This window comes from Chiloscyllium plagiosum, unplaced genomic scaffold (genome assembly GCF_037043375.1).
Source record: "Chiloscyllium plagiosum isolate Xiang-an unplaced genomic scaffold, Cpla_swu_hap1 HiC_scaffold_7, whole genome shotgun sequence".
Lineage (NCBI taxonomy): Eukaryota > Metazoa > Chordata > Chondrichthyes > Orectolobiformes > Hemiscylliidae > Chiloscyllium > Chiloscyllium plagiosum.
In genome coordinates, this window is record NW_028270145.1 from 115,861,714 (window position 1) to 115,882,299 (window position 20,586).

The window sequence follows — 20,586 nt, forward strand, 5'->3', positions numbered from 1 at the left end:
TGTGGAATGTGTATCTCAGTATGGTGTGTGTGGAATGTGTATCTCTATACGGTGTGTGTGTGTGGAATGTGTATCTCAGTATGGTGTGTATGGAATGTGTATCTCAGTACGGTGTGTGTGTGGAATGTGTATCTCAGTATGGTGTGTGTATGGAATGTGTATCTCTGTACGGTGTGTGTGTGGAATGTGTATCTCAGTATGGTGTGTGTGTGGAATGTGTATCTCAGTATGGTGTGTGTGGAATGTGTATCTCTATACGGTGTGTGTGTGTGGAATGTGTATCTCAGTATGGTGTGTATGGAATGTGTATCTCAGTACAGTGTGTGTGTGGAATGTGTATCTCAGTATGGTGTGTGTATGGAATGTGTATCTCTGTACGGTGTGTGTGTGGAATGTGTATCTCTGTACGGTGTGTATGTGGAAGGTGTTTCTCTGTACGGTGTGTATGGAATGTGTATCTCAGTATGGTGTGTATATGGAATGTGTATCTCAGTATGGTGTGTGTATGGAATGTGTATCTCTGTACGGTGTGTATGGAATGTGTATCTCAGTACGGTGTGTGTATGGAATGTGTATCTGTACGGTGTGTATATGGAATGTGTATCTCTGTACGGTGTGTGTGTGGAATGTGTATCTCTGTACGGTGTGTATGTGGAAGGTGTTTCTCTGTACGGTGTGTATGGAATGTGTATCTGAGTACGATGTGTATATGGAATGTGTATCTCAGTATGGTGTGTGTATGGAATGTGTATCTCTGTACGGTGTGTATGGAATGTGTATCTCAGTACGGTGTGTGTATGGAATGTGTATCTGTACGGTGTGTATATGGAATGTGTATCTCAGTACGGTGTGTGTATGGAATGTTTATCTCTGTACGGTGTGTGTGTGGAATGTGTATCTCAGTACAGTGTGTGTATGGAATGTGTATCTCTGTACGGTGTGTGTGTGGAATGTGTATCTCGGTATGGTGTGTGTGTGGAATGTGTATCTCAGTGTGGTGTGTGTATGGAATGTGTATCTCAGTTCAGTGTGTATGGAATGTGTATCTCAGTATGGTGTGTATGGAATGTGTATCTCAGTACGGTGTGTATGGAATGTGTATCTCAGTATGGTGTGTGTGTGGAATGTGTATCTCTGTACGGTGTGTGTATGGAATGTGTATCTCTGTACGGTGTGTGTGTGGAATGTGTATCTCAGTATGGTGTGTGTGTGGAATGTGTATCTCAGTATGGTGTGTGTGGAATGTGTATCTCTATACGGTGTGTGTGTGTGGAATGTGTATCTCAGTATGGTGTGTATGGAATGTGTATCTCAGTACGGTATGTGTGTGGAATGTGTATCTCAGTATGGTGTGTGTGTGGAATGTGTATCTCAGTATGGTGTGTGTATGGAATGTGTATCTCTGTACGGTGTGTGTATGGAATGTGTATCTCTGTACGGTGTGTGTGTGGAATGTGTATCTCTGTACGGTGTGTATGTGGAAGGTGTTTCTCTGTACGGTGTGTATGGAATGTGTATCTCAGTACGGTGTATATATGGAATGTGTATCTCAGTATGGTGTGTGTATAGAATGTGTATCTCAGTATGGTGTGTGTATGGAATGTGTATCTCTGTACGGTATGTATGGAATGTGTATCTCAGTATGGTGTGTGTATGGAATGTGTATCTGTACGGTGTGTGTATGGAATGTTTATCTCTGTACGGTGTGTGTGTGGAATGTGTATCTCAGTACAGTGTGTGTATGGAATGTGTATCTCTGTACGGTGTGTGTGTGGAATGTGTATCTCTGTACGGTGTGTGTGGAATGTGTATCTCAGTGTGGTGTGTGTATGGAATGTGTATCTCAGTTCAGTGTGTATGGAATGTGTATCTCAGTATGGTGTGTATGGAATGTGTATCTCAGTACGGTGTGTATGGAATGTGTATCTCAGTATGGTGTGTGTGGAATGTGTATCTCTGTACGGTGTTTGTATGTAATGTGTATCTCTACGGTATGTGTATGGAATGTGTATCTCTGTACGGTGTGTGTATGGAATGTGTATCTCAGTATGGTGTGTGTGGAATGTGTATCTCTATGGTATGTGTATGGAATGTGTATCTCTGTACGGTGTGTGTATGGAATGTGTATCTCAGTATGGTGTGTGTGGAATGTGTATCTCTACGGTATGTGTATGGAATGTGTATCTGTACGGTGTGTGTATGGAATGTTTATCTCTGTACGGTGTGTGTGTGGAATGTGTATCTCAGTACAGTGTGTGTATGGAATGTGTATCTCTGTACGGTGTGTGTGGAATGTGTATCTCTGTATGGTGTTTGTATGTAATGTGTATCTCTACGGTATGTGTATGGAATGTGTATCTCTGTACGGTGTGTGTATGGAATGTGTATCTCAGTATGGTGTGTGTGGAATGTGTATCTCAGTATGGTGTGTGTGGAATGTGTATCTCTACGGTATGTGTATGGAATGTGTATCTGTACGGTGTGTGTATGGAATGTTTATCTCTGTACGGTGTGTGTGTGGAATGTGTATCTCAGTACAGTGTGTGTATGGAATGTGTATCTCTGTTCGGCTGTGTGTGGAATGTGTATCTCAGTACGGTGCGTATGGAATGTGTATCTCAGTATGGTGTGTGTGTGGAATGTGTATCTCTGTACGGTGTGTGTATGGAATGTGTATCTCTGTACGGTGTGTGTGTGGAATGTGTATCTCAGTACAGTGTGTGTATGGAATGTGTATCTCAGTATGGTGTGTATGGAATGTGTATCTCAGTACGGTGTGTATATGGAATGTGTATCTCAGTATGGTGTGTGTATAGAATGTGTATCTCAGTATGGTGTGTGTATGGAATGTGTATCTCTGTACGGTATGTATGGAATGTGTATCTCAGTACGGTGTGTGTATGGAATGTGTATCTGTACGGTGTGTGTATGGAATGTTTATCTCTGTACGGTGTGTGTGTGAATGTGTATCTCAGTACAGTGTGTGTATGGAATGTGTATCTCTGTACGGTGTGTGTGTGGAATGTGTATCTCAGTATGGTGTGTGTGGAATGTGTATCTCTATACGGTGTGTGTGTGTGGAATGTGTATCTCAGTATGGTGTGTGTGTGGAATGTGTATCTCAGTATGGTGTGTGTGTGGAATGTGTATCTCAGTATGGTGTGTATGGAATGTGTATCTCAGTACGGTGTGTGTGTGGAATGTGTATCTCAGTATGGTGTGTGTATGGAATGTGTATCTCTGTACGGTGTGTGTGTGGAATGTGTATCTCAGTATGGTGTGTGTGTGGAATGTGTATCTCAGTATGGTGTGTGTGGAATGTGTATCTCTATACGGTGTGTGTGTGTGGAATGTGTATCTCAGTATGGTGTGTATGGAATGTGTATCTCAGTACAGTGTGTGTGTGGAATGTGTATCTCAGTATGGTGTGTGTATGGAATGTGTATCTCTGTACGGTGTGTGTGTGGAATGTGTATCTCTGTACGGTGTGTATGTGGAAGGTGTTTCTCTGTACGGTGTGTATGGAATGTGTATCTCAGTATGGTGTGTATATGGAATGTGTATCTCAGTATGGTGTGTGTATGGAATGTGTATCTCTGTACGGTGTGTATGGAATGTGTATCTCAGTACGGTGTGTGTATGGAATGTGTATCTGTACGGTGTGTATATGGAATGTGTATCTCTGTACGGTGTGTGTGTGGAATGTGTATCTCTGTACGGTGTGTATGTGGAAGGTGTTTCTCTGTACGGTGTGTATGGAATGTGTATCTGAGTACGATGTGTATATGGAATGTGTATCTCAGTATGGTGTGTGTATGGAATGTGTATCTCTGTACGGTGTGTATGGAATGTGTATCTCAGTACGGTGTGTGTATGGAATGTGTATCTGTACGGTGTGTATATGGAATGTGTATCTCAGTACGGTGTGTGTATGGAATGTTTATCTCTGTACGGTGTGTGTGTGGAATGTGTATCTCAGTACAGTGTGTGTATGGAATGTGTATCTCTGTACGGTGTGTGTGTGGAATGTGTATCTCGGTATGGTGTGTGTGTGGAATGTGTATCTCAGTGTGGTGTGTGTATGGAATGTGTATCTCAGTTCAGTGTGTATGGAATGTGTATCTCAGTATGGTGTGTATGGAATGTGTATCTCAGTACGGTGTGTATGGAATGTGTATCTCAGTATGGTGTGTGTGTGGAATGTGTATCTCTGTACGGTGTGTGTATGGAATGTGTATCTCTGTACGGTGTGTGTGTGGAATGTGTATCTCAGTATGGTGTGTGTGTGGAATGTGTATCTCAGTATGGTGTGTGTGGAATGTGTATCTCTATACGGTGTGTGTGTGTGGAATGTGTATCTCAGTATGGTGTGTATGGAATGTGTATCTCAGTACGGTATGTGTGTGGAATGTGTATCTCAGTATGGTGTGTGTGTGGAATGTGTATCTCAGTATGGTGTGTGTATGGAATGTGTATCTCTGTACGGTGTGTGTATGGAATGTGTATCTCTGTACGGTGTGTGTGTGGAATGTGTATCTCTGTACGGTGTGTATGTGGAAGGTGTTTCTCTGTACGGTGTGTATGGAATGTGTATCTCAGTACGGTGTATATATGGAATGTGTATCTCAGTATGGTGTGTGTATAGAATGTGTATCTCAGTATGGTGTGTGTATGGAATGTGTATCTCTGTACGGTATGTATGGAATGTGTATCTCAGTATGGTGTGTGTATGGAATGTGTATCTGTACGGTGTGTGTATGGAATGTTTATCTCTGTACGGTGTGTGTGTGGAATGTGTATCTCAGTACAGTGTGTGTATGGAATGTGTATCTCTGTACGGTGTATGTGTGGAATGTGTATCTCTGTACGGTGTGTGTGGAATGTGTATCTCAGTGTGGTGTGTGTATGGAATGTGTATCTCAGTTCAGTGTGTATGGAATGTGTATCTCAGTATGGTGTGTATGGAATGTGTATCTCAGTACGGTGTGTATGGAATGTGTATCTCAGTATGGTGTGTGTGGAATGTGTATCTCTGTACGGTGTTTGTATGTAATGTGTATCTCTACGGTATGTGTATGGAATGTGTATCTCTGTACGGTGTGTGTATGGAATGTGTATCTCAGTATGGTGTGTGTGGAATGTGTATCTCTATGGTATGTGTATGGAATGTGTATCTCTGTACGGTGTGTGTATGGAATGTGTATCTCAGTATGGTGTGTGTGGAATGTGTATCTCTACGGTATGTGTATGGAATGTGTATCTGTACGGTGTGTGTATGGAATGTTTATCTCTGTACGGTGTGTGTGTGGAATGTGTATCTCAGTACAGTGTGTGTATGGAATGTGTATCTCTGTACGGTGTGTGTGGAATGTGTATCTCTGTATGGTGTTTGTATGTAATGTGTATCTCTACGGTATGTGTATGGAATGTGTATCTCTGTACGGTGTGTGTATGGAATGTGTATCTCAGTATGGTGTGTGTGGAATGTGTATCTCAGTATGGTGTGTGTGGAATGTGTATCTCTACGGTATGTGTATGGAATGTGTATCTGTACGGTGTGTGTATGGAATGTTTATCTCTGTACGGTGTGTGTGTGGAATGTGTATCTCAGTACAGTGTGTGTATGGAATGTGTATCTCTGTTCGGTGTGTGTGTGGAATGTGTATCTCAGTACGGTGCGTATGGAATGTGTATCTCAGTATGGTGTGTGTGTGGAATGTGTATCTCTGTACGGTGTGTGTATGGAATGTGTATCTCTGTACGGTGTGTGTGTGGAATGTGTATCTCAGTACAGTGTGTGTATGGAATGTGTATCTCAGTATGGTGTGTATGGAATGTGTATCTCAGTACGGTGTGTATATGGAATGTGTATCTCAGTATGGTGTGTGTATAGAATGTGTATCTCAGTATGGTGTGTGTATGGAATGTGTATCTCTGTACGGTATGTATGGAATGTGTATCTCAGTACGGTGTGTGTATGGAATGTGTATCTGTACGCTGTGTGTATGGAATGTTTATCTCTGTACGGTGTGTGTGTGAATGTGTATCTCAGTACAGTGTGTGTATGGAATGTGTATCTCTGTACGGTGTGTGTGTGGAATGTGTATCTCAGTGTGGTGTGTGTATGGAATGTGTATCGCAGTATGGTGTGTATGGAATGTGTATCTCAGTACGGTGCGTATGGAATGTGTATCTCAGTACGGTGTGTGTGTGGAATGTGTATCTCTGTACGGTGTGTGTATGGAATGTGTATCTCTGTACGGTGTGTATATGGAATGTGTATCTCTGTACGGTGTGTGTGTGGAACGTGTATCTCTGTACGGTGTGTGTGTGAAATGTGTATCTCAGTATGGTGTGTGTGTGGAATGTGTTTCTCTGTATGGTGTGTGTACGGAATGTGTATCTCAGTACGGTGTGTGTATGGAATGTGTATCTCAGTACAGTGTGTGTATGGAATGTGTATCTCAGTACAGTGTGTGTATGGAATGTGTATCTCAGTATGGTGTGTATGGAATGTGTATCTCTGTACGGTGTGTATGTGGAAGGTGTTTCTCTGTATGGTGTGTATGGAATGTGTATCTCAGTACGGTGTGTATATGGAATGTGTATCTCAGTATGGTGTGTGTATAGAATGTGTATCTCAGTATGGTGTGTGTATGGAATGTGTATCTCTGTACGGTATGTATGGAATGTGTATCTCAGTACGGTGTGTGTATGGAATGTGTATCTGTACGGTGTGTGTATGGAATGTTTATCTCTGTACGGTGTGTGTGTGAATGTGTATCTCAGTACAGTGTGTGTATGGAATGTGTATCTCTGTACGGTGTGTGTGTGGAATGTGTATCTCAGTGTGGTGTGTGTATGGAATGTGTATCGCAGTATGGTGTGTATGGAATGTGTATCTCAGTACGGTGCGTATGGAATGTGTATCTCAGTACGGTGTGTGTGTGGAATGTGTATCTCTGTACGGTGTGTGTATGGAATGTGTATCTCTGTACGGTGTGTATATGGAATGTGTATCTCTGTACGGTGTGTGTGTGGAACGTGTATCTCTGTACGGTGTGTGTGTGAAATGTGTATCTCAGTATGGTGTGTGTGTGGAATGTGTTTCTCTGTATGGTGTGTGTACGGAATGTGTATCTCAGTACGGTGTGTGTATGGAATGTGTATCTCAGTACAGTGTGTGTATGGAATGTGTATCTCAGTACAGTGTGTGTATGGAATGTGTATCTCAGTACGGTGTGTGTATGGAATGTGTATCTCAGTACAGTGTGTGTATGGAATGTGTATCTCCGTATGGTGTGTGTTTGGAATGTAACAATGTTAAGAATCCTGGCTGGACTGAGATATCCTCCAATGAGTTTTGACAGACTCGTGTTGACTCTCAGGCGGTGATGACGATCGTTAACATTCACCTTTTATGTTCTTTCTAAGGCACACGGGAGCAGCACGAGCTGCTGTGGACAATCTTACCAAGAGCCTGGCCATCGAGTGGGCAGCCAGTGGAGTGCGGATCAATGCTGTGGCTCCCGTACGTACATTCACCTTCCTCCATGTTTGCTCTCGTCTCTAATGTCATCTTTTCCTGTCATGCAAATTATTTTCTAATTATAGAGTCATGTAGGTGTGCAGCATGGAAACAGACCATTTAGTTCCAGGCGTTCAGGTTGACCAGATATCTTCATTTAATCCAGTCCCATTTGCCAGCACTTGGCTCATATCCCTCCAAACTCTTCCTATTCATATACCCATCCAGATGCCTTTTAAATGTTGCAATTGTACCAGCCTCCACCACATCCTCTGGCAGCTCATTCCATACACGTACCACCCTCTGTGTGAAACAGTTGCCCCTTAGGTCTCTTTTATATCTTTCCCCTCACATCCTAAACCTATGCCCTCTAGTTCTGGACTCCCCGCCCCCAGGGAAAAGACTTTGTCTATTTATCCTATCCATGCCCCTCATAATTTTGTAAACCTCTATAAGGTCACCCCTCAGCCTCCGACACTCCAGGGAAAAAAGCCCCAGCCTGTTCAGCCTCTCCCTGTAGCTCAAATCCTCCAACCCTGGCAACATCCTTGTAAATCTTTTCTGAACCCTTTCAGGCTTCACAACATCTTTTCGATAGGAAGGAGACCAGAATTGCACGCAATATTCCAAAACTGGCCTAACCAATGTCCTGTACAGCTGCAACATGACCTCCCAACTCCTGTACTCAATACTCTGACCAATAAAGGAAAGCATACTAAACGCCTTCTTCACTATCCTATCTACCTGTGACTCCACTTTTAAGGAGCTACCACTCTGCACTTCAAGGTCTCTTTGTTCAGCAACACTCCCCAGGGCCTAACCATTAAGTGTATAAGTCCTGCCCTGCTTTGCCTTTCCAAAATGCAGCACCTCACATTTATCTAAATTAAAGTCCATCTGCCACTCCTCAGCCCATTTGGCCCATCTGATCAGGATCCTACTGTAATCTGAGGTAACCTTCTTCGATGTCCACTACACCTCTAATTTCTCTGAAAAGCAACCTTCCACCACCACCCTCTGTCTTCTGCCTTTGAGCCAGTTCTGTATCCAAAAGGTAGTTTTCCCCATATTCCATGAGATCTAACCTTGCTAACCAGTCTCCTATGGGAAACCTTGTCGAACTCCTTGCTGAAGTCCATATGGATCACAACTACTGCTCTGCCCTCATCAATCCTCTTTGTTACTTCTTCAAAAAACTCAATCAAGTTTGTGAGACATGATTTCCCATGAACAAAGCCATGTTGACTATCTCTAATCAGTCCTTGCCTTTCCAAATACATGTGTATCCTATCCCTCAGGATTCCCTCCAACAGCTTGCCCACCACCGACGTCAGGCTCACTGGTCTATAGTTCCCTGGCTTGTCCTTACCACCCTTCTTAAACAGTGGCACATGTTAGCCAGCCTACAGTCTTCCGGCACCTCACCAACAAGGAGGTGCTGACCAATGAGGAGGTGCCACACCCCAGTGGGGAGACGGGGTTGCTTTCCACTGGGACTCTGGCTCCTTCAGTTTGTCCGTGTCCGCTCACCAGAGGCTCAAGTGGAGGCGGCCAGCGGGCATTAGTGAGGCTCAGGCTTCTCACTCACTCTCCTCTCTCATACACACATGGAGACTCTGTTTTGAGAGTTACATTTTAGCCAGGAAAGACCTAAAAAGGGAGCTTAGAAGAGCCAGGAGGGAACATGAGAAGTCGTTGGCAGATAGGATCAAGAAAGCCCTAAAGCTTTCTAGAGTTATGTCAGGAATAAAAGAATGACTAGAGTAAGATTAGAGCCTATCAACGGCAGTAGTGGGAAGTTGTGCATGGAGTCAGAGGAGATAGGAGAGGTGCTAAATGAATATTTTTTTATCAGTAGTCACACTGGATAAAGACAATGTTGTCAAGGAGAATACAGAGATACAGGATACTAAACGAGACGAGACTGAAGTTCCAAAGGAGGAGATGTTAGCAATTCTGGAAAGTGTGAAAATAGGTAAGTCCCCTGGGCTGGACGGGTTTTATTCTAGGATTCTCTGGGAAGCCAGGGAGGAAATTGCCGAGCCTTTGGCTTTGATCTTTCTGTTGTCATTGTCTACAGGAATAGTGCCAGAAGATTGAAGGATAGCAAATATTGTTCCCTTGTTCAAGAAGGGTAGTAATACAACCCTGGTAATTATAGACCAGTGAGCCTTACTTTGGTTGTGGGTAAAGTGTTGGAAAGGGTTATTCGAGATAGGATTTATAATCATCTAGAAAGAAATAAGTTGATTAGGGATAGTCAACACAGTTTTGTGAAGGGTAGGTCGTGCCTCACAAACCTTATTGCATTCTTTGAGAAGGTGACCAAACAGGTGGATGAGGATAAAGTGGTTGATGTGGTGTACATGGATTTCAGTAAGGTGTTTATAAGGTTCCCCACGGTAGGCTATTGCAGAAAATACAGAGGCATGGGATTGAGAGTGATTTAGCAGTTTGAATCAGAAATTAGTTAGCTAAAAGACAACAGAGGGTGGTGGTTGATGGAAAATGTTCATCCTGGAGTTCAGTTACTAGTGGTGTACCGCAAGGTTCTGTTGTGGGGCCACTACTGTTTGTCATTTTTATAAATGACCTGGATAAGGGTGTAGAAGGATGGGTTAGTAAATTTGCGGATGACACTAAGGTCAGTGGAGTTGTGGATAGTGCCAAAGGATGTTGCAGGTTACAGAGGGATGTAGATAAGCTGCAGAGCTGGGCTGAGGGATGGCAAATAGAGTTTAGTGCGGAAAAATGTTATTGGTAGAGGGATTGAGTTTCGGAACCATGAGGTCATGTTGCAGCTGTACAAAACTCTGGTGCGGCCGCACTTGTAGTATTGTATATAATTCTGGTCACCGCATTAAAGGAGGGATGTGGAAGCTTTGGAATGGGTTCAGAGGAGATTAACTAGTTTGTTCCCTGGTGTGCAGAGAAGGTCTTATGAGGAAAAGCTGAAGGACTTGAGGCTGTTGTCATTAGACGATTGAGAGGTGACTTAATTGAGACATTTAAGATAATCAGAGGTTGTTAGATTGGGTGGACAGTGAGGGCCTTTGTGATGGCTAGTACGAGGGGACACAGCTTTAAGTTGAGGGGTGATAGATATAGGACAGGTGTCAGAGGTAGTTTCTTTACTCAGGTTCTCACCTGTATCTATCAGTGATACAAATACCTCAGCAAGGGGTTAGCAATCACTTCCTTAGCTTCCCACAGCCTTCTAGGGTACATTTGATCAGGTCCTGCGGATTTATCCACCTATATACATTTTAAGACATCCAGCACTTCCTCCTCTGTAATTTGGACATTTTTCAGTTGTCCAAATGAGAGAAATGAATGACCATCTCTACTGACTTGGCTCCGTCCGCTCAGATGTTTTGACTTGCTTTAGAGAGTTGGTCATAGGAGCAGCCACCACATTGCTCATCTAGATCTATCACAAGATTTCATGTTTTGTCTTAATCACAGGAAAGTCCAAGACAGCCTTCCTTTTACTCTGTACATGTATTTGACCTTGTCCCACAGTCTTTGGTAAATTCATTTTGAGCCAAATATATGACCAAACTGGGATTCGGAACCAGTAATACAATGAGTATTTTAGATCAGGTGTCATAAATGTACTTTCCAGGTTTGGTTGGATGTAGTCCAGGCGTCATTATACACACAAGGGTAGCACGGTGGCTCAGTGGTTAGCACTGCTGCCTTACAGCATCAGGGACCTGGCTTCTATTCCAGCCTCGGGTGATTGTCTGTGTGGAGTTTGCATGCTCTAGGGGTCTAGATCTGGGTGGAATGCTCTTCCAAGGGTCACTGTGCACTCAATGGGCTGAATGGTCTCATTCCCCACTGTAGGGATTCTACAATTGTAGAATTCCTTGATGATTCCCAGTTGATGATATTATTGGAAAGTGAGATCCCAGGTTGAGATCTTTGTTATTGTAATTTGACTATCATTATTGTCATTCACTGAATGTATTCATACAAGGATTTTAGTTATGGAAAATACGTTTATTACACAAAAGAACAGTAAAGTGTACATATAAGAATTTGGAAATGTAAAAACAGCAGAAAGAAAGATTCAAACTCTTTTCCCAACAATATTCTTTACAGATAGTCAACACGAGTGATCTATCATTCCTATTTTCACTCTTTGATTCTTACACAACTGATGAGATGCACTGGTTCCTTTCTCCACCTTCAGTAGATGGGTTCTCCCCACCATTGTACTCCATGAGACCCGCAGACACAGGCTCACTCACTGAACTCTTAAAAAAACACAGCTCACTTTCCAGCACTAAATCAGCTTGGACATCTTTCCAACACTGATAGCCTGGAAACTTCCAAAACTAAACGGCACTTGAGCTGGCATAGATGTTTTTCTTCTGAACTGAACCCACTCCTGGTCTCTGTTTTTCTGGATGTTAGTGAACACGTCTGGAATTACCTTAGCCTGGATCGTCAGTTAGCTTAAGACAACTGATTTCTTGGACATGTTGTTTTGATCCACTTCTGACAAAAGAGTTTCTCACCTTTAAAATAAGCTACTTACAGAAATGACAAGCAAACAACTATTCAATTCTAATTTATAACCTGTTACAAAATAAATATATTATAAATCCTTATCACAACCTATTTATTTATATTCTGGTGTTGGTATATATCCTGCAGCCCTGTCTCCACACGCACATCAATACCCAGTCCATTGCACCAGGTAAGTGCTTGCTTTGGGGGAGATTTTGGCTGCTGTCACTGGACCATTGATCCAGAGGCTATTACTCTGAGGATGTAGGTTCACACCCACTACAGCAGCTGGAGGGATTTATATTGAGTTAATAAAACCTGGAATGTAATGTCAATCTCAGTAACTGTGACCATGATCGCTACCAAACCCATCTGGTTCACTAAAGTCCTTCAGGGAAGGAAATCTACAATCCTCACTCTAATGTGACTCCAGCAATGTGGCTGGTGATTAACTGCTCTCTGGGACTGGGAAGGACAGCAAATACTGACCTTGCCAGCAATGGCATCTCCGGGTCTCACTCTCTCAATCGGTTGTTAGAACATAGAACAGTATAGCACAGGACAGGCTCTTCAGCCCACGATGTTGTGCCGACCTCATGTAAGCACCCTCAAATTTCTGTTGTCTCTCCCTCCGCGGGATTTGTCACTTTCGGTTGGATCCTGTGCCACTCTCTGATACTGTGCTGTCTCTTGCTCTCGCTCACTCTGATTTTGCTGCAAACCCATGTCTAATGGCAGGTTTTGTTCCACATTCCCCTGAAAGCAGGAACAGTCTGTTCCCTCCATTCTTTAACCCCGGATTCTTTTTATTCCCCAGGGAGTCATCTTCTCAGAAACAGCGGTTGCCAATTACAAGGAACTGGGACCCGAATTGTTCAAAGGTTACATCCCAAAAATCCCAGCCAAGAGACTGGGTGTCCCAGAGGAGGTAAGCCTTTGGATTTTACTGTCCTCAGACCCTTAGCTAGGAGGAGCAGGGTCAAGGGGCCAAATGGCCTACTGCTGTTCCTCTTTCTTTGGGTCTTATAAAATGGGAGAAGTCTGAATATGAGAGAAAGCTAGCTGGATATATAAACACAGGGTTAATGGAAAATAACGTGATGGCAGATGAATTGAACATGTGCCTTACATCAGTTATTAATGAGATTATGGTGTGATACTTGGAGGTTTGTATCCCCTGGAGTTTAATGAGTCAGACACTGCTGGATCGAAATACACAAGATCCTGAGGGCTTTTGACCAGGTGGGTGCAGAGAGAATGTTTTCTTTTATGGGAGGATCCAGAGGGGCCACTGTTTAAACACCAGGCATTGTCCATTTAAGGTAGAGATGGGGACGTTTTGTTCTCTGACAGGGTTGAGTCTTTGCAACTCTCTTCCTGAAAAAGGCAGTGGAAGCAGACTGTGTGAGTATTTTTAAGGCAGGGGTGAATCGATTTGTGTTCATTAAGGGGTGGGAGGTTATCAGCGATATGCGGGAATGTGGGTTTGAGTTTATAATCAGATCAGTCAGAATTCTACTGAATTATAAAGAAGGCTTGAGGTGCCACGGTGTCCTAAGCTCTGTGCGTGTGTAGGTTTCTCCTGCCCTGTATTTGAAATCTTACGACCAGTTTTTTTGCTGTTGTGCCTCGACCTCTGAACAACAGCAGTTCCACAAGATAGCTCACCGAGGGCAATGAGGGATGAGCTCAGCTCGTGACCCTGGGAATTAATTTTAAGACGTTTCTGTCCAGTGAGTTCCATCCTGTCACCATTTCGTGCAGGATTTAGCAGACTGTTCCTGCAGGACAGTCATTCCGTTATCATACTGATAGTTTACTCTATCTAGCTCTCGCTATTCCTCACATTCTCTGCTTTTCTCTCTCTCCTCTCCCACTACCAGGTTTCCTCGGTTGTTTGCTTCCTGCTGTCTCCTGCAGCCTCCTTCATGACTGGGGAGACTGTGAGGGTCGATGCCGGACAGAGCCTGTACCAGAGCCCGTGGGAGGTACCTGGTAAGGACCATGCCATCTCAACATTCAAACTGTCCACTCACTCACTCTCACGTCTCTCTTCCAACATCCAGTATTGCACAGATGAGCTTGCACTGGCTCTTTCTGTAAGGAACCTTGCCATTCCTTCACGGTGAATAGCCAACGATCGCAGGCCATGTGACAACAGTGGGCACCACAGCCGAGCCTAAATCTCACCAATTGGTATCATCCCGGGACTGCCTCCCCTCAGTGGGTCAGGGCGAGTTGGCAGTGTGGGTATGGTGGGAAGTCAGTTATTGTTTGAGAGGTATCAGTGTCACTGCTGATACTCGAGCCTGTCCCCAGAATGACCCTCGCAGCATTATGTGGCACTGTCAGGTGTACCGCCCCTCAGCTGGAAATAAATTAATTCCTCCCCTGCAGTCCGGAGTGGATATTAAATGTTTCCATGTCAGTAGTCAGAGAAACACAGAGGAGTTATCCAGTTTCCTGAGCCAACATTCATCCCTGGACAGATCTTGCTGGGGCTTTGTCTCATTGCTGTTAGGGGAGACGCTCATTGGCCACAGTGACTAACAAGCACCTGACTGGTTCTTTTATCTGGAATGGGTCAGTTTAGCTCCATTGGCTGATTAGTGACACAGAGCAACAGCAATAGCATGGGTTCATGGCCGAAGTGGATACTGCTGGAGGTTAGAGTGGTTCTGAAAAGGCACTGCCTCATTCCTGATGAAGGGCTTCTGCCCAAAATGTCGTTTTTTTTCCTGCTCCTCGGATGCTCCCTGACCTGCTGTGCTTTTCCAGCACCAGCTGAGGTTACCAGGAAGGACTCTCCTTCTCAACCTCTCCCCTCATCCCCAATGATCCACAGTGACCCTCAGGTTAATCCACCAGCAGTTGGTTGTCTCTCTAGCGAGAGAAAAGCCCTCTGTCCTGGTAGGACAATGGTGATTATACTTAAGCACTGGGTACATGTAGTCATGGGGTAAAGGTTCTCCGTATCTGTCAATGTTGCTCTTAAACTTTCCTCAGAACATGATCGTTGGCCACCTGCTCCTGAAAGCCGGAACTCCACCGCTCTGACTAACTTCCTCACTGGAAAACTTCCCTCAAAACTGTGAACAAGTGTGGGACCATCAACTGGACACACCGTCATCCAGTATTGTCAATTACTCAGCTGGAATTTGTACTTCTTCCACTGGTTTATGTACAATAGACTTTTTAAGTAATTCTCACCCAACAAATATTACAGGAATAAAACTGAAACGTTTAAAATTGAAATGCCAATAGACAACAGGACAAATGGGGACACAGCACAAACTCGTTTTCCACGGAAGGTAGAAGATTGAGGTTTGGATAGTGATTTGCATATTTTAAAATGCTCAAATATTGCTGAAAACAAAATGTTTTGTTGAAGCTTTTCATCTTGCACTGATCAGGATATTTTACCAAGTTAGGGTGGTGAGTGGGGAACTGGCAGGGGGTGGTGGTCCCATCTATCTGCTGCCCTTGTCCTACTGAGGAACTGGTTGTGGGTTTGGAAGGTGCTGTCCGAGGATCTTTGGCAAAATTGAATACGGCATCTTGTAGATAGGTACACACTGCTGCTACCTAGCGTCAGTGTCACCCTGCTATAGGAAGGGTATCATTAAATTGGAGAGGAAAAGATTTACCCAGATGTTGCTGGGACTGGAGGGTTTGAATTACAGGGAGAAGCTGGGTAGGCTTGGACCTTATTGATTGGAGCACTGAAGGGTGAACTTACAGGGGTTTGTATAATTATGAGGGGTATAGACAGGGTGAATGACAAGTGTCTTTTCCGAGGATGGGGGAATTCAAAGTCATGGGGAATATTTTTAAGGTGAGAGAAGAAATATTTTAAAAAGACATGAGGGGCAATTTTTTTCATACTAAAGCTAGTTTGTGTGTGGAATGAAACATTCATAAGTAGAAAATATTTGGAGGGATATGGGCCAATTGCAGGCAGGTGGGACTAGTTTAGTTTGGGATTATGGTCGGCTTGGACTGAAGACAAAAGTGAGGACTGCAGATGCTGGAAACCAGAGTTTAGATCAGAGTGGTGCTGGAAAAGCACAGCAGGTCAGGCAGCATCCGAGGAGCAGGAAAATCGACGTTTTGGGCAAAAGCTCTTCATCAGGAATAGAGGTAGGAAGCCTCCAGGGTGGAGAGAGAAACGGTGGGGGTGGAGCTGGGGAGAAGGTAGCAAAGAGTACAATGGGTGGATGGGGTGGGGATGGAGGTGATAGGTCAGAGAGGAGGGTGGAGCAGATAGGTGGGAAGGGAGATTGGCAGGTAAGACAGGTCATGGGGACAGTGCTGAGCTGGAAGGTTGGAACTGGGGTCAGGTGGGGGGAGGGGAAATGAGGAAACTGATGAAGTCCACATTGATACTCCGAGGCAGAAGCAAATGTGGCTGTGGTAGTGAGTCTGTTTCAGTACGTGGTTGAAGAGCTTCAGGGCAGAGGAGATGACCTGGGGGTTGGAGTGAAAGAGGGGCTCTCTGAGACTCTTGTGGAGAGAGGAGAACATTGGAAAATGATTACAATGCGTCCACGATTTCTCGAGCCACCTCCTTAAGTACCCTGGGATGCTGACCATCAGGTCCCGGGAACTTATAAGCCTTCAGACTTAACAGTCTATCCAACACCATTTCCTGCCTAATATAAATTCTCTTCAGTTCATCCATTACCCTAGGTCCTTCAGTCACTATTACATCTGGGAGATTGGATCTGTCTTCACTAGGGAAGACACAAGCAAAGTACCTATTCACACCGGATCCAGGATTGCTTTCTCCCTGGCAGGCTCCAGGATAAGCCGTTCTAAGAATCCATCTCAGAGGCACTCCACAAACTCCCTTTCTTGGGGCCCAGTGCCATCCTGATTCTCCCAGTCTCCTATGTTGAAATCCCCTATAACTGTAGTAATACCTTTGCGACAGGCCAATTTCAACTCCTTATTCAACTTACACCCTATATCTAGACTACTGTTTGGGGGCTTGTAGATAACTCCCATTAGGGTCTTTCTACCCTTAGAATCAGGAGATGTAGAGTCAGTCTGGATAGAGCTGAGAAATTCTATGTCCCTCCCTCACAAGGGATTGAATATCATTCCTCACCAACAGGGCCACCCCATCCCCTCTGCCCATCAGTCTGTCCTTTCAATAGCCTGTAGAGCCTTGAATATTTATGTCCCAGGAGAAAGTGAGGACTGCAGATGCTGGAGATCAGAGCTGAAAATGCGTTGCTGGAAAAGCGCAGCAGGTCAGGCAGCATCCAAGGAACAGGAGAATCGACGTTTTGGGCATGAAGGGCTCATGCCCGAAACGTCGATTCTCCTGCTCCTTGGATGCTGCCTGACCTGCTGTGCTTTTCCAGCAACACATTTTCAGCTATTTATTTCCCAGGCCCTGGCCTCTTGAAGCCACGTCTCAGTTCTCCCCACAACATTGTACCTGCCGATTTCCAACTGAGCCTCAAGCTCATCCACCTTATTTCTTAGGCTTCGTGCATTCATATATAATATTCTTAATTTGTTACTCCCCTCACCCTTCCTATCAATCCCTATTTCACTTGACCATACTGTATGATCCCTTGATGAGTTTTCTGCTCCATTGATTGTTGTTTTTCTTAACTTCTCAATTCTCAACTGTAAAACCCTGTGGTCAGGCTGCAACCAGCAGCCTGTGTTCCCCAGAGGATTGTGATACAACACAAAGCAAGATCAACACACCAAAGAATCTTTCAGGAACTGGGGATGAGACAGAATCTAACAAAGAAAATATTTAGAAAAAAAAGACAATTTAATAATTCAAATGACTCTCCAGGCATCATAATAAATACCCCCAAAAAAAACCTCCCTGAGCGGATTTGGCTCCTGGTTATGAAATGTAGGCCAGTCCATGTGCTCCCCATTACCCTGCACAGCTGGCTTCCCACGGAATGAAACAGCAGCAACTCATTTCCTGAAACGTTTGAAGAGAGGGTGGATGTTCTTGCCAAAACTCTTGGTCCGATGATATTCCAAGTAAATGGTGTCATCAGCCCCTGACATGGAGCTCATTGTACCCATTCTCCGTGAGACCTGAAGGAGAAGGTGAAAAGTTAACAGGACACGCCAGATCCGAAATGGGAGACATGCCTGTAAACGTCAGACTGACATAGCCAGAGTGGTACTGAGGGAGTGCTGCTCTGTTGAAAGGTCAGTCACACTGTCAGAGGGGATGCTGTGCTTTGTGAGTACTGACTCACAGACGATGCAGAGACTCATTATACTGACCTCTGTACCGGGGGAATGTCAGGATGCTTGTCCATTTTTGTTCTACATGGAATTTCAATGCATGCAGTAGTCAAACAGGTTTTATACTGTGTATGATCCCGGGGATGAAGAGCTTGTCATACGAGGAGCGGTTGAAGACTGGGTCTGTACTCGATGGAGTTTAGAAGGATGAGAGGCCTGGACGTGGGGAAAATGTTTCCATTAGGAGGAGGGACTAGCACCCGAGGGCTCAACCTCAGAGTGAAGGGACGACCCTTTAGAACTGAGATGAGGAGGGATTTCTTCAGCTCGGGGTGGGGGATCTGTGGAACTCATTGCTGCAGAGAGCTGTGGAGGCCAAGTGACTGAGACAGAGCTAGATAGGGTCATGGTTAGTACGGGGGATCAAGGATCATGGAGACTGGGTTTGAGAAACAGACTCGATGGGTCAAATGGCCTAATTTAGCTCCTACTTCTTATAGGTTCCATAATACATAGCTATATTTTACCCTCCCCTCCTGCCATGGCACACTGGTGGCCATTCTGGGAGGTACTTATCTGAGGTATACAGTATTCTTTGCAATACGTGGCGTTAATTCAGTTTCCCACCTTCCCTGGCTGGACATGCCCTCCACTCTGCAGCTCGACAATCCAACTGGAACATACCTGTCCCTTTGAGCCAAACTCTCCGAGCACAACCTCCTCCTCCGCATCGAGGTCCGAGGCTGCTAGTACTTTCTGCAGAAGCTGCTGCTGCTCATCCTTGGTAGCAAAGGCCAGATCCTCCTCCTCCAATCCTGCCAGTTTAGTAATCACCTGGGTGGGCAGGGGGTGGAGAAGACAGGGAGGACAGGTAGAGAGAGGAAGGTAGGGGGAGAGAGGGGAATAGATGAAGGGGGAGAGAAAGAGAGAGAGGAAGATAGAGGGAGGGGGGAGAGAGAGAGAGAGAGAGACGGAGATCGAGGGAGGGAGAGAGAAAAAGAGACAGACAGAGGGAGAGAGACAAAGGGACAGGGAGATAGAAAGAGACAGACAGAGACAAAGTTCAATCAGACAGTTCTCATGCATGACATTAGTCAGTCAGTGACCAGAAACCATGAACTGACCACCAACTGGAGCAGTGAGGCACTGGGAATAACTATCAGACCTGGGTTTGAAGGAGGGAACTGAGGGCCAAGGTATTCGGGCTGAATTCCTTCAGTGAAGGTGAACGAGGCAGCAGGATGGAGAGATTCAGGAGGGGAACAGGCAAAGCTTGTTACACCATCCGAGGGATGAAGATTTTTGAGAGTTATACAGATCTCCTGCTCAGTGGGTCTTGTTCCTGTCGCATGTTGATGACAATCCTGGACATTTTGCGTTTTGCTTATGTTCAAGTTCACAATGCAGAACCTTTCCAAGATGGTGACGTAATGAGACACAGCACTATCCTCCCCGTGACCCGGAAACCATTATGGACCACAATGAGCGACAGCTAATTTATTTTTAATTAACTAATGGGACAAGCGGCTTTCCTTCAGTATCAGTGGGTCCTGAAACCCCTTCCCTCATGGCACACAGACTGCAGCAGTTCACCACCACCTTCTCAAGGGGCAACTAGGGACAGGCAACACGACTAGTGCCCACATCCCATGAATGAAAACAGAAAATGAACAGTGACCCCGATCCTAACTCAGGACATCTCATCTTAACCCTTCAGTGTGATTTGGACAAGATGAGTGAATGGGCAAACACCTGGCAGATGGAGCAGAATTTGGTCAAATGCTTTTTGCAGCAGAGAGCGGCGGGAGCTGGGCGGAAGTGAAGTCGGAGCGCAGAGCTGGTCGGGAAGGTAAGTGATTGTTATTTGAGTGGAGAAGGAACCCAGGACACTACACGTGTAGTGTCTCCCACCCTCCCTCCTCTAACCTAAAAAAAAGGACTCAGTTGGCTGAACAGGTAAGCTACTTAGTGTTCTTGTTTTGGAGACTAAGTGTAGAGTAATGGCAGCGCAGGCAGTGGAATGTTCCTCCTGCAGGATGTTTGAGGTAGGGGTGACCACCGATGCTCCTGCCGACTTCACCTGCAGTCAGTGCAGCCAGCTCCAGCTCCTCACAGACCGCGTTAGGGAACTGGAGCTGGAGTTGGATGAACTGAGGATTATTCGAGAGGCTGATAGAAGCTACAGGGATATAGTTACGCCAGAGAACAGAGGTAGCTGGGTAACAGTTAGAAGTGGGAAGGGGAGGAAGCAGGCAGTGCAGGGATCCCCTGTGGCCGTTCCCCTCAACAATAAGTATACCGCTTTGGAT

The 20,586-nt window shown here is 44.9% G+C and overlaps 2 protein-coding genes across 3 annotated transcripts in view; one reads left to right on the top strand and one right to left on the bottom strand.

Annotated features, from left to right (window-relative positions):
* pecr (peroxisomal trans-2-enoyl-CoA reductase) overlaps positions 1-15,324 on the top strand; it is a 35,925-nt gene extending 20,601 nt beyond the window's left edge. Inside the window, exons 5-8 of the mRNA XM_043694365.2 lie at positions 7,435-7,531; positions 12,864-12,974; positions 13,930-14,041; positions 15,053-15,324. Of these exons, the coding sequence (XP_043550300.2) occupies positions 7,435-7,531; positions 12,864-12,974; positions 13,930-14,041; positions 15,053-15,141 (409 nt within the window). The 3' untranslated portion in view covers positions 15,142-15,324. The remainder of the gene's footprint in view (positions 1-7,434; positions 7,532-12,863; positions 12,975-13,929; positions 14,042-15,052) is intronic.
* An 842-nt stretch (positions 15,325-16,166) lies between these two features.
* The window catches only part of ercc3 (excision repair cross-complementation group 3), a 53,781-nt gene continuing 49,361 nt past the window's right edge, over positions 16,167-20,586 (bottom strand). Inside the window, exons 14-15 of one of the 2 annotated variants that reach the window (XM_087989412.1) lie at positions 18,962-19,111; positions 16,167-18,121 (exon numbers count right to left, since the gene is read on the bottom strand). In XM_087989412.1, coding sequence (XP_087845538.1) covers positions 17,996-18,121; positions 18,962-19,111 — 276 coding nt within the window. In that variant the 3' untranslated portion in view covers positions 16,167-17,995. Of the gene's footprint in view, positions 18,122-18,961; positions 19,112-20,586 lie in introns of those variants that run through there. The other variant, XM_087989413.1, reaches the window with a different exon arrangement.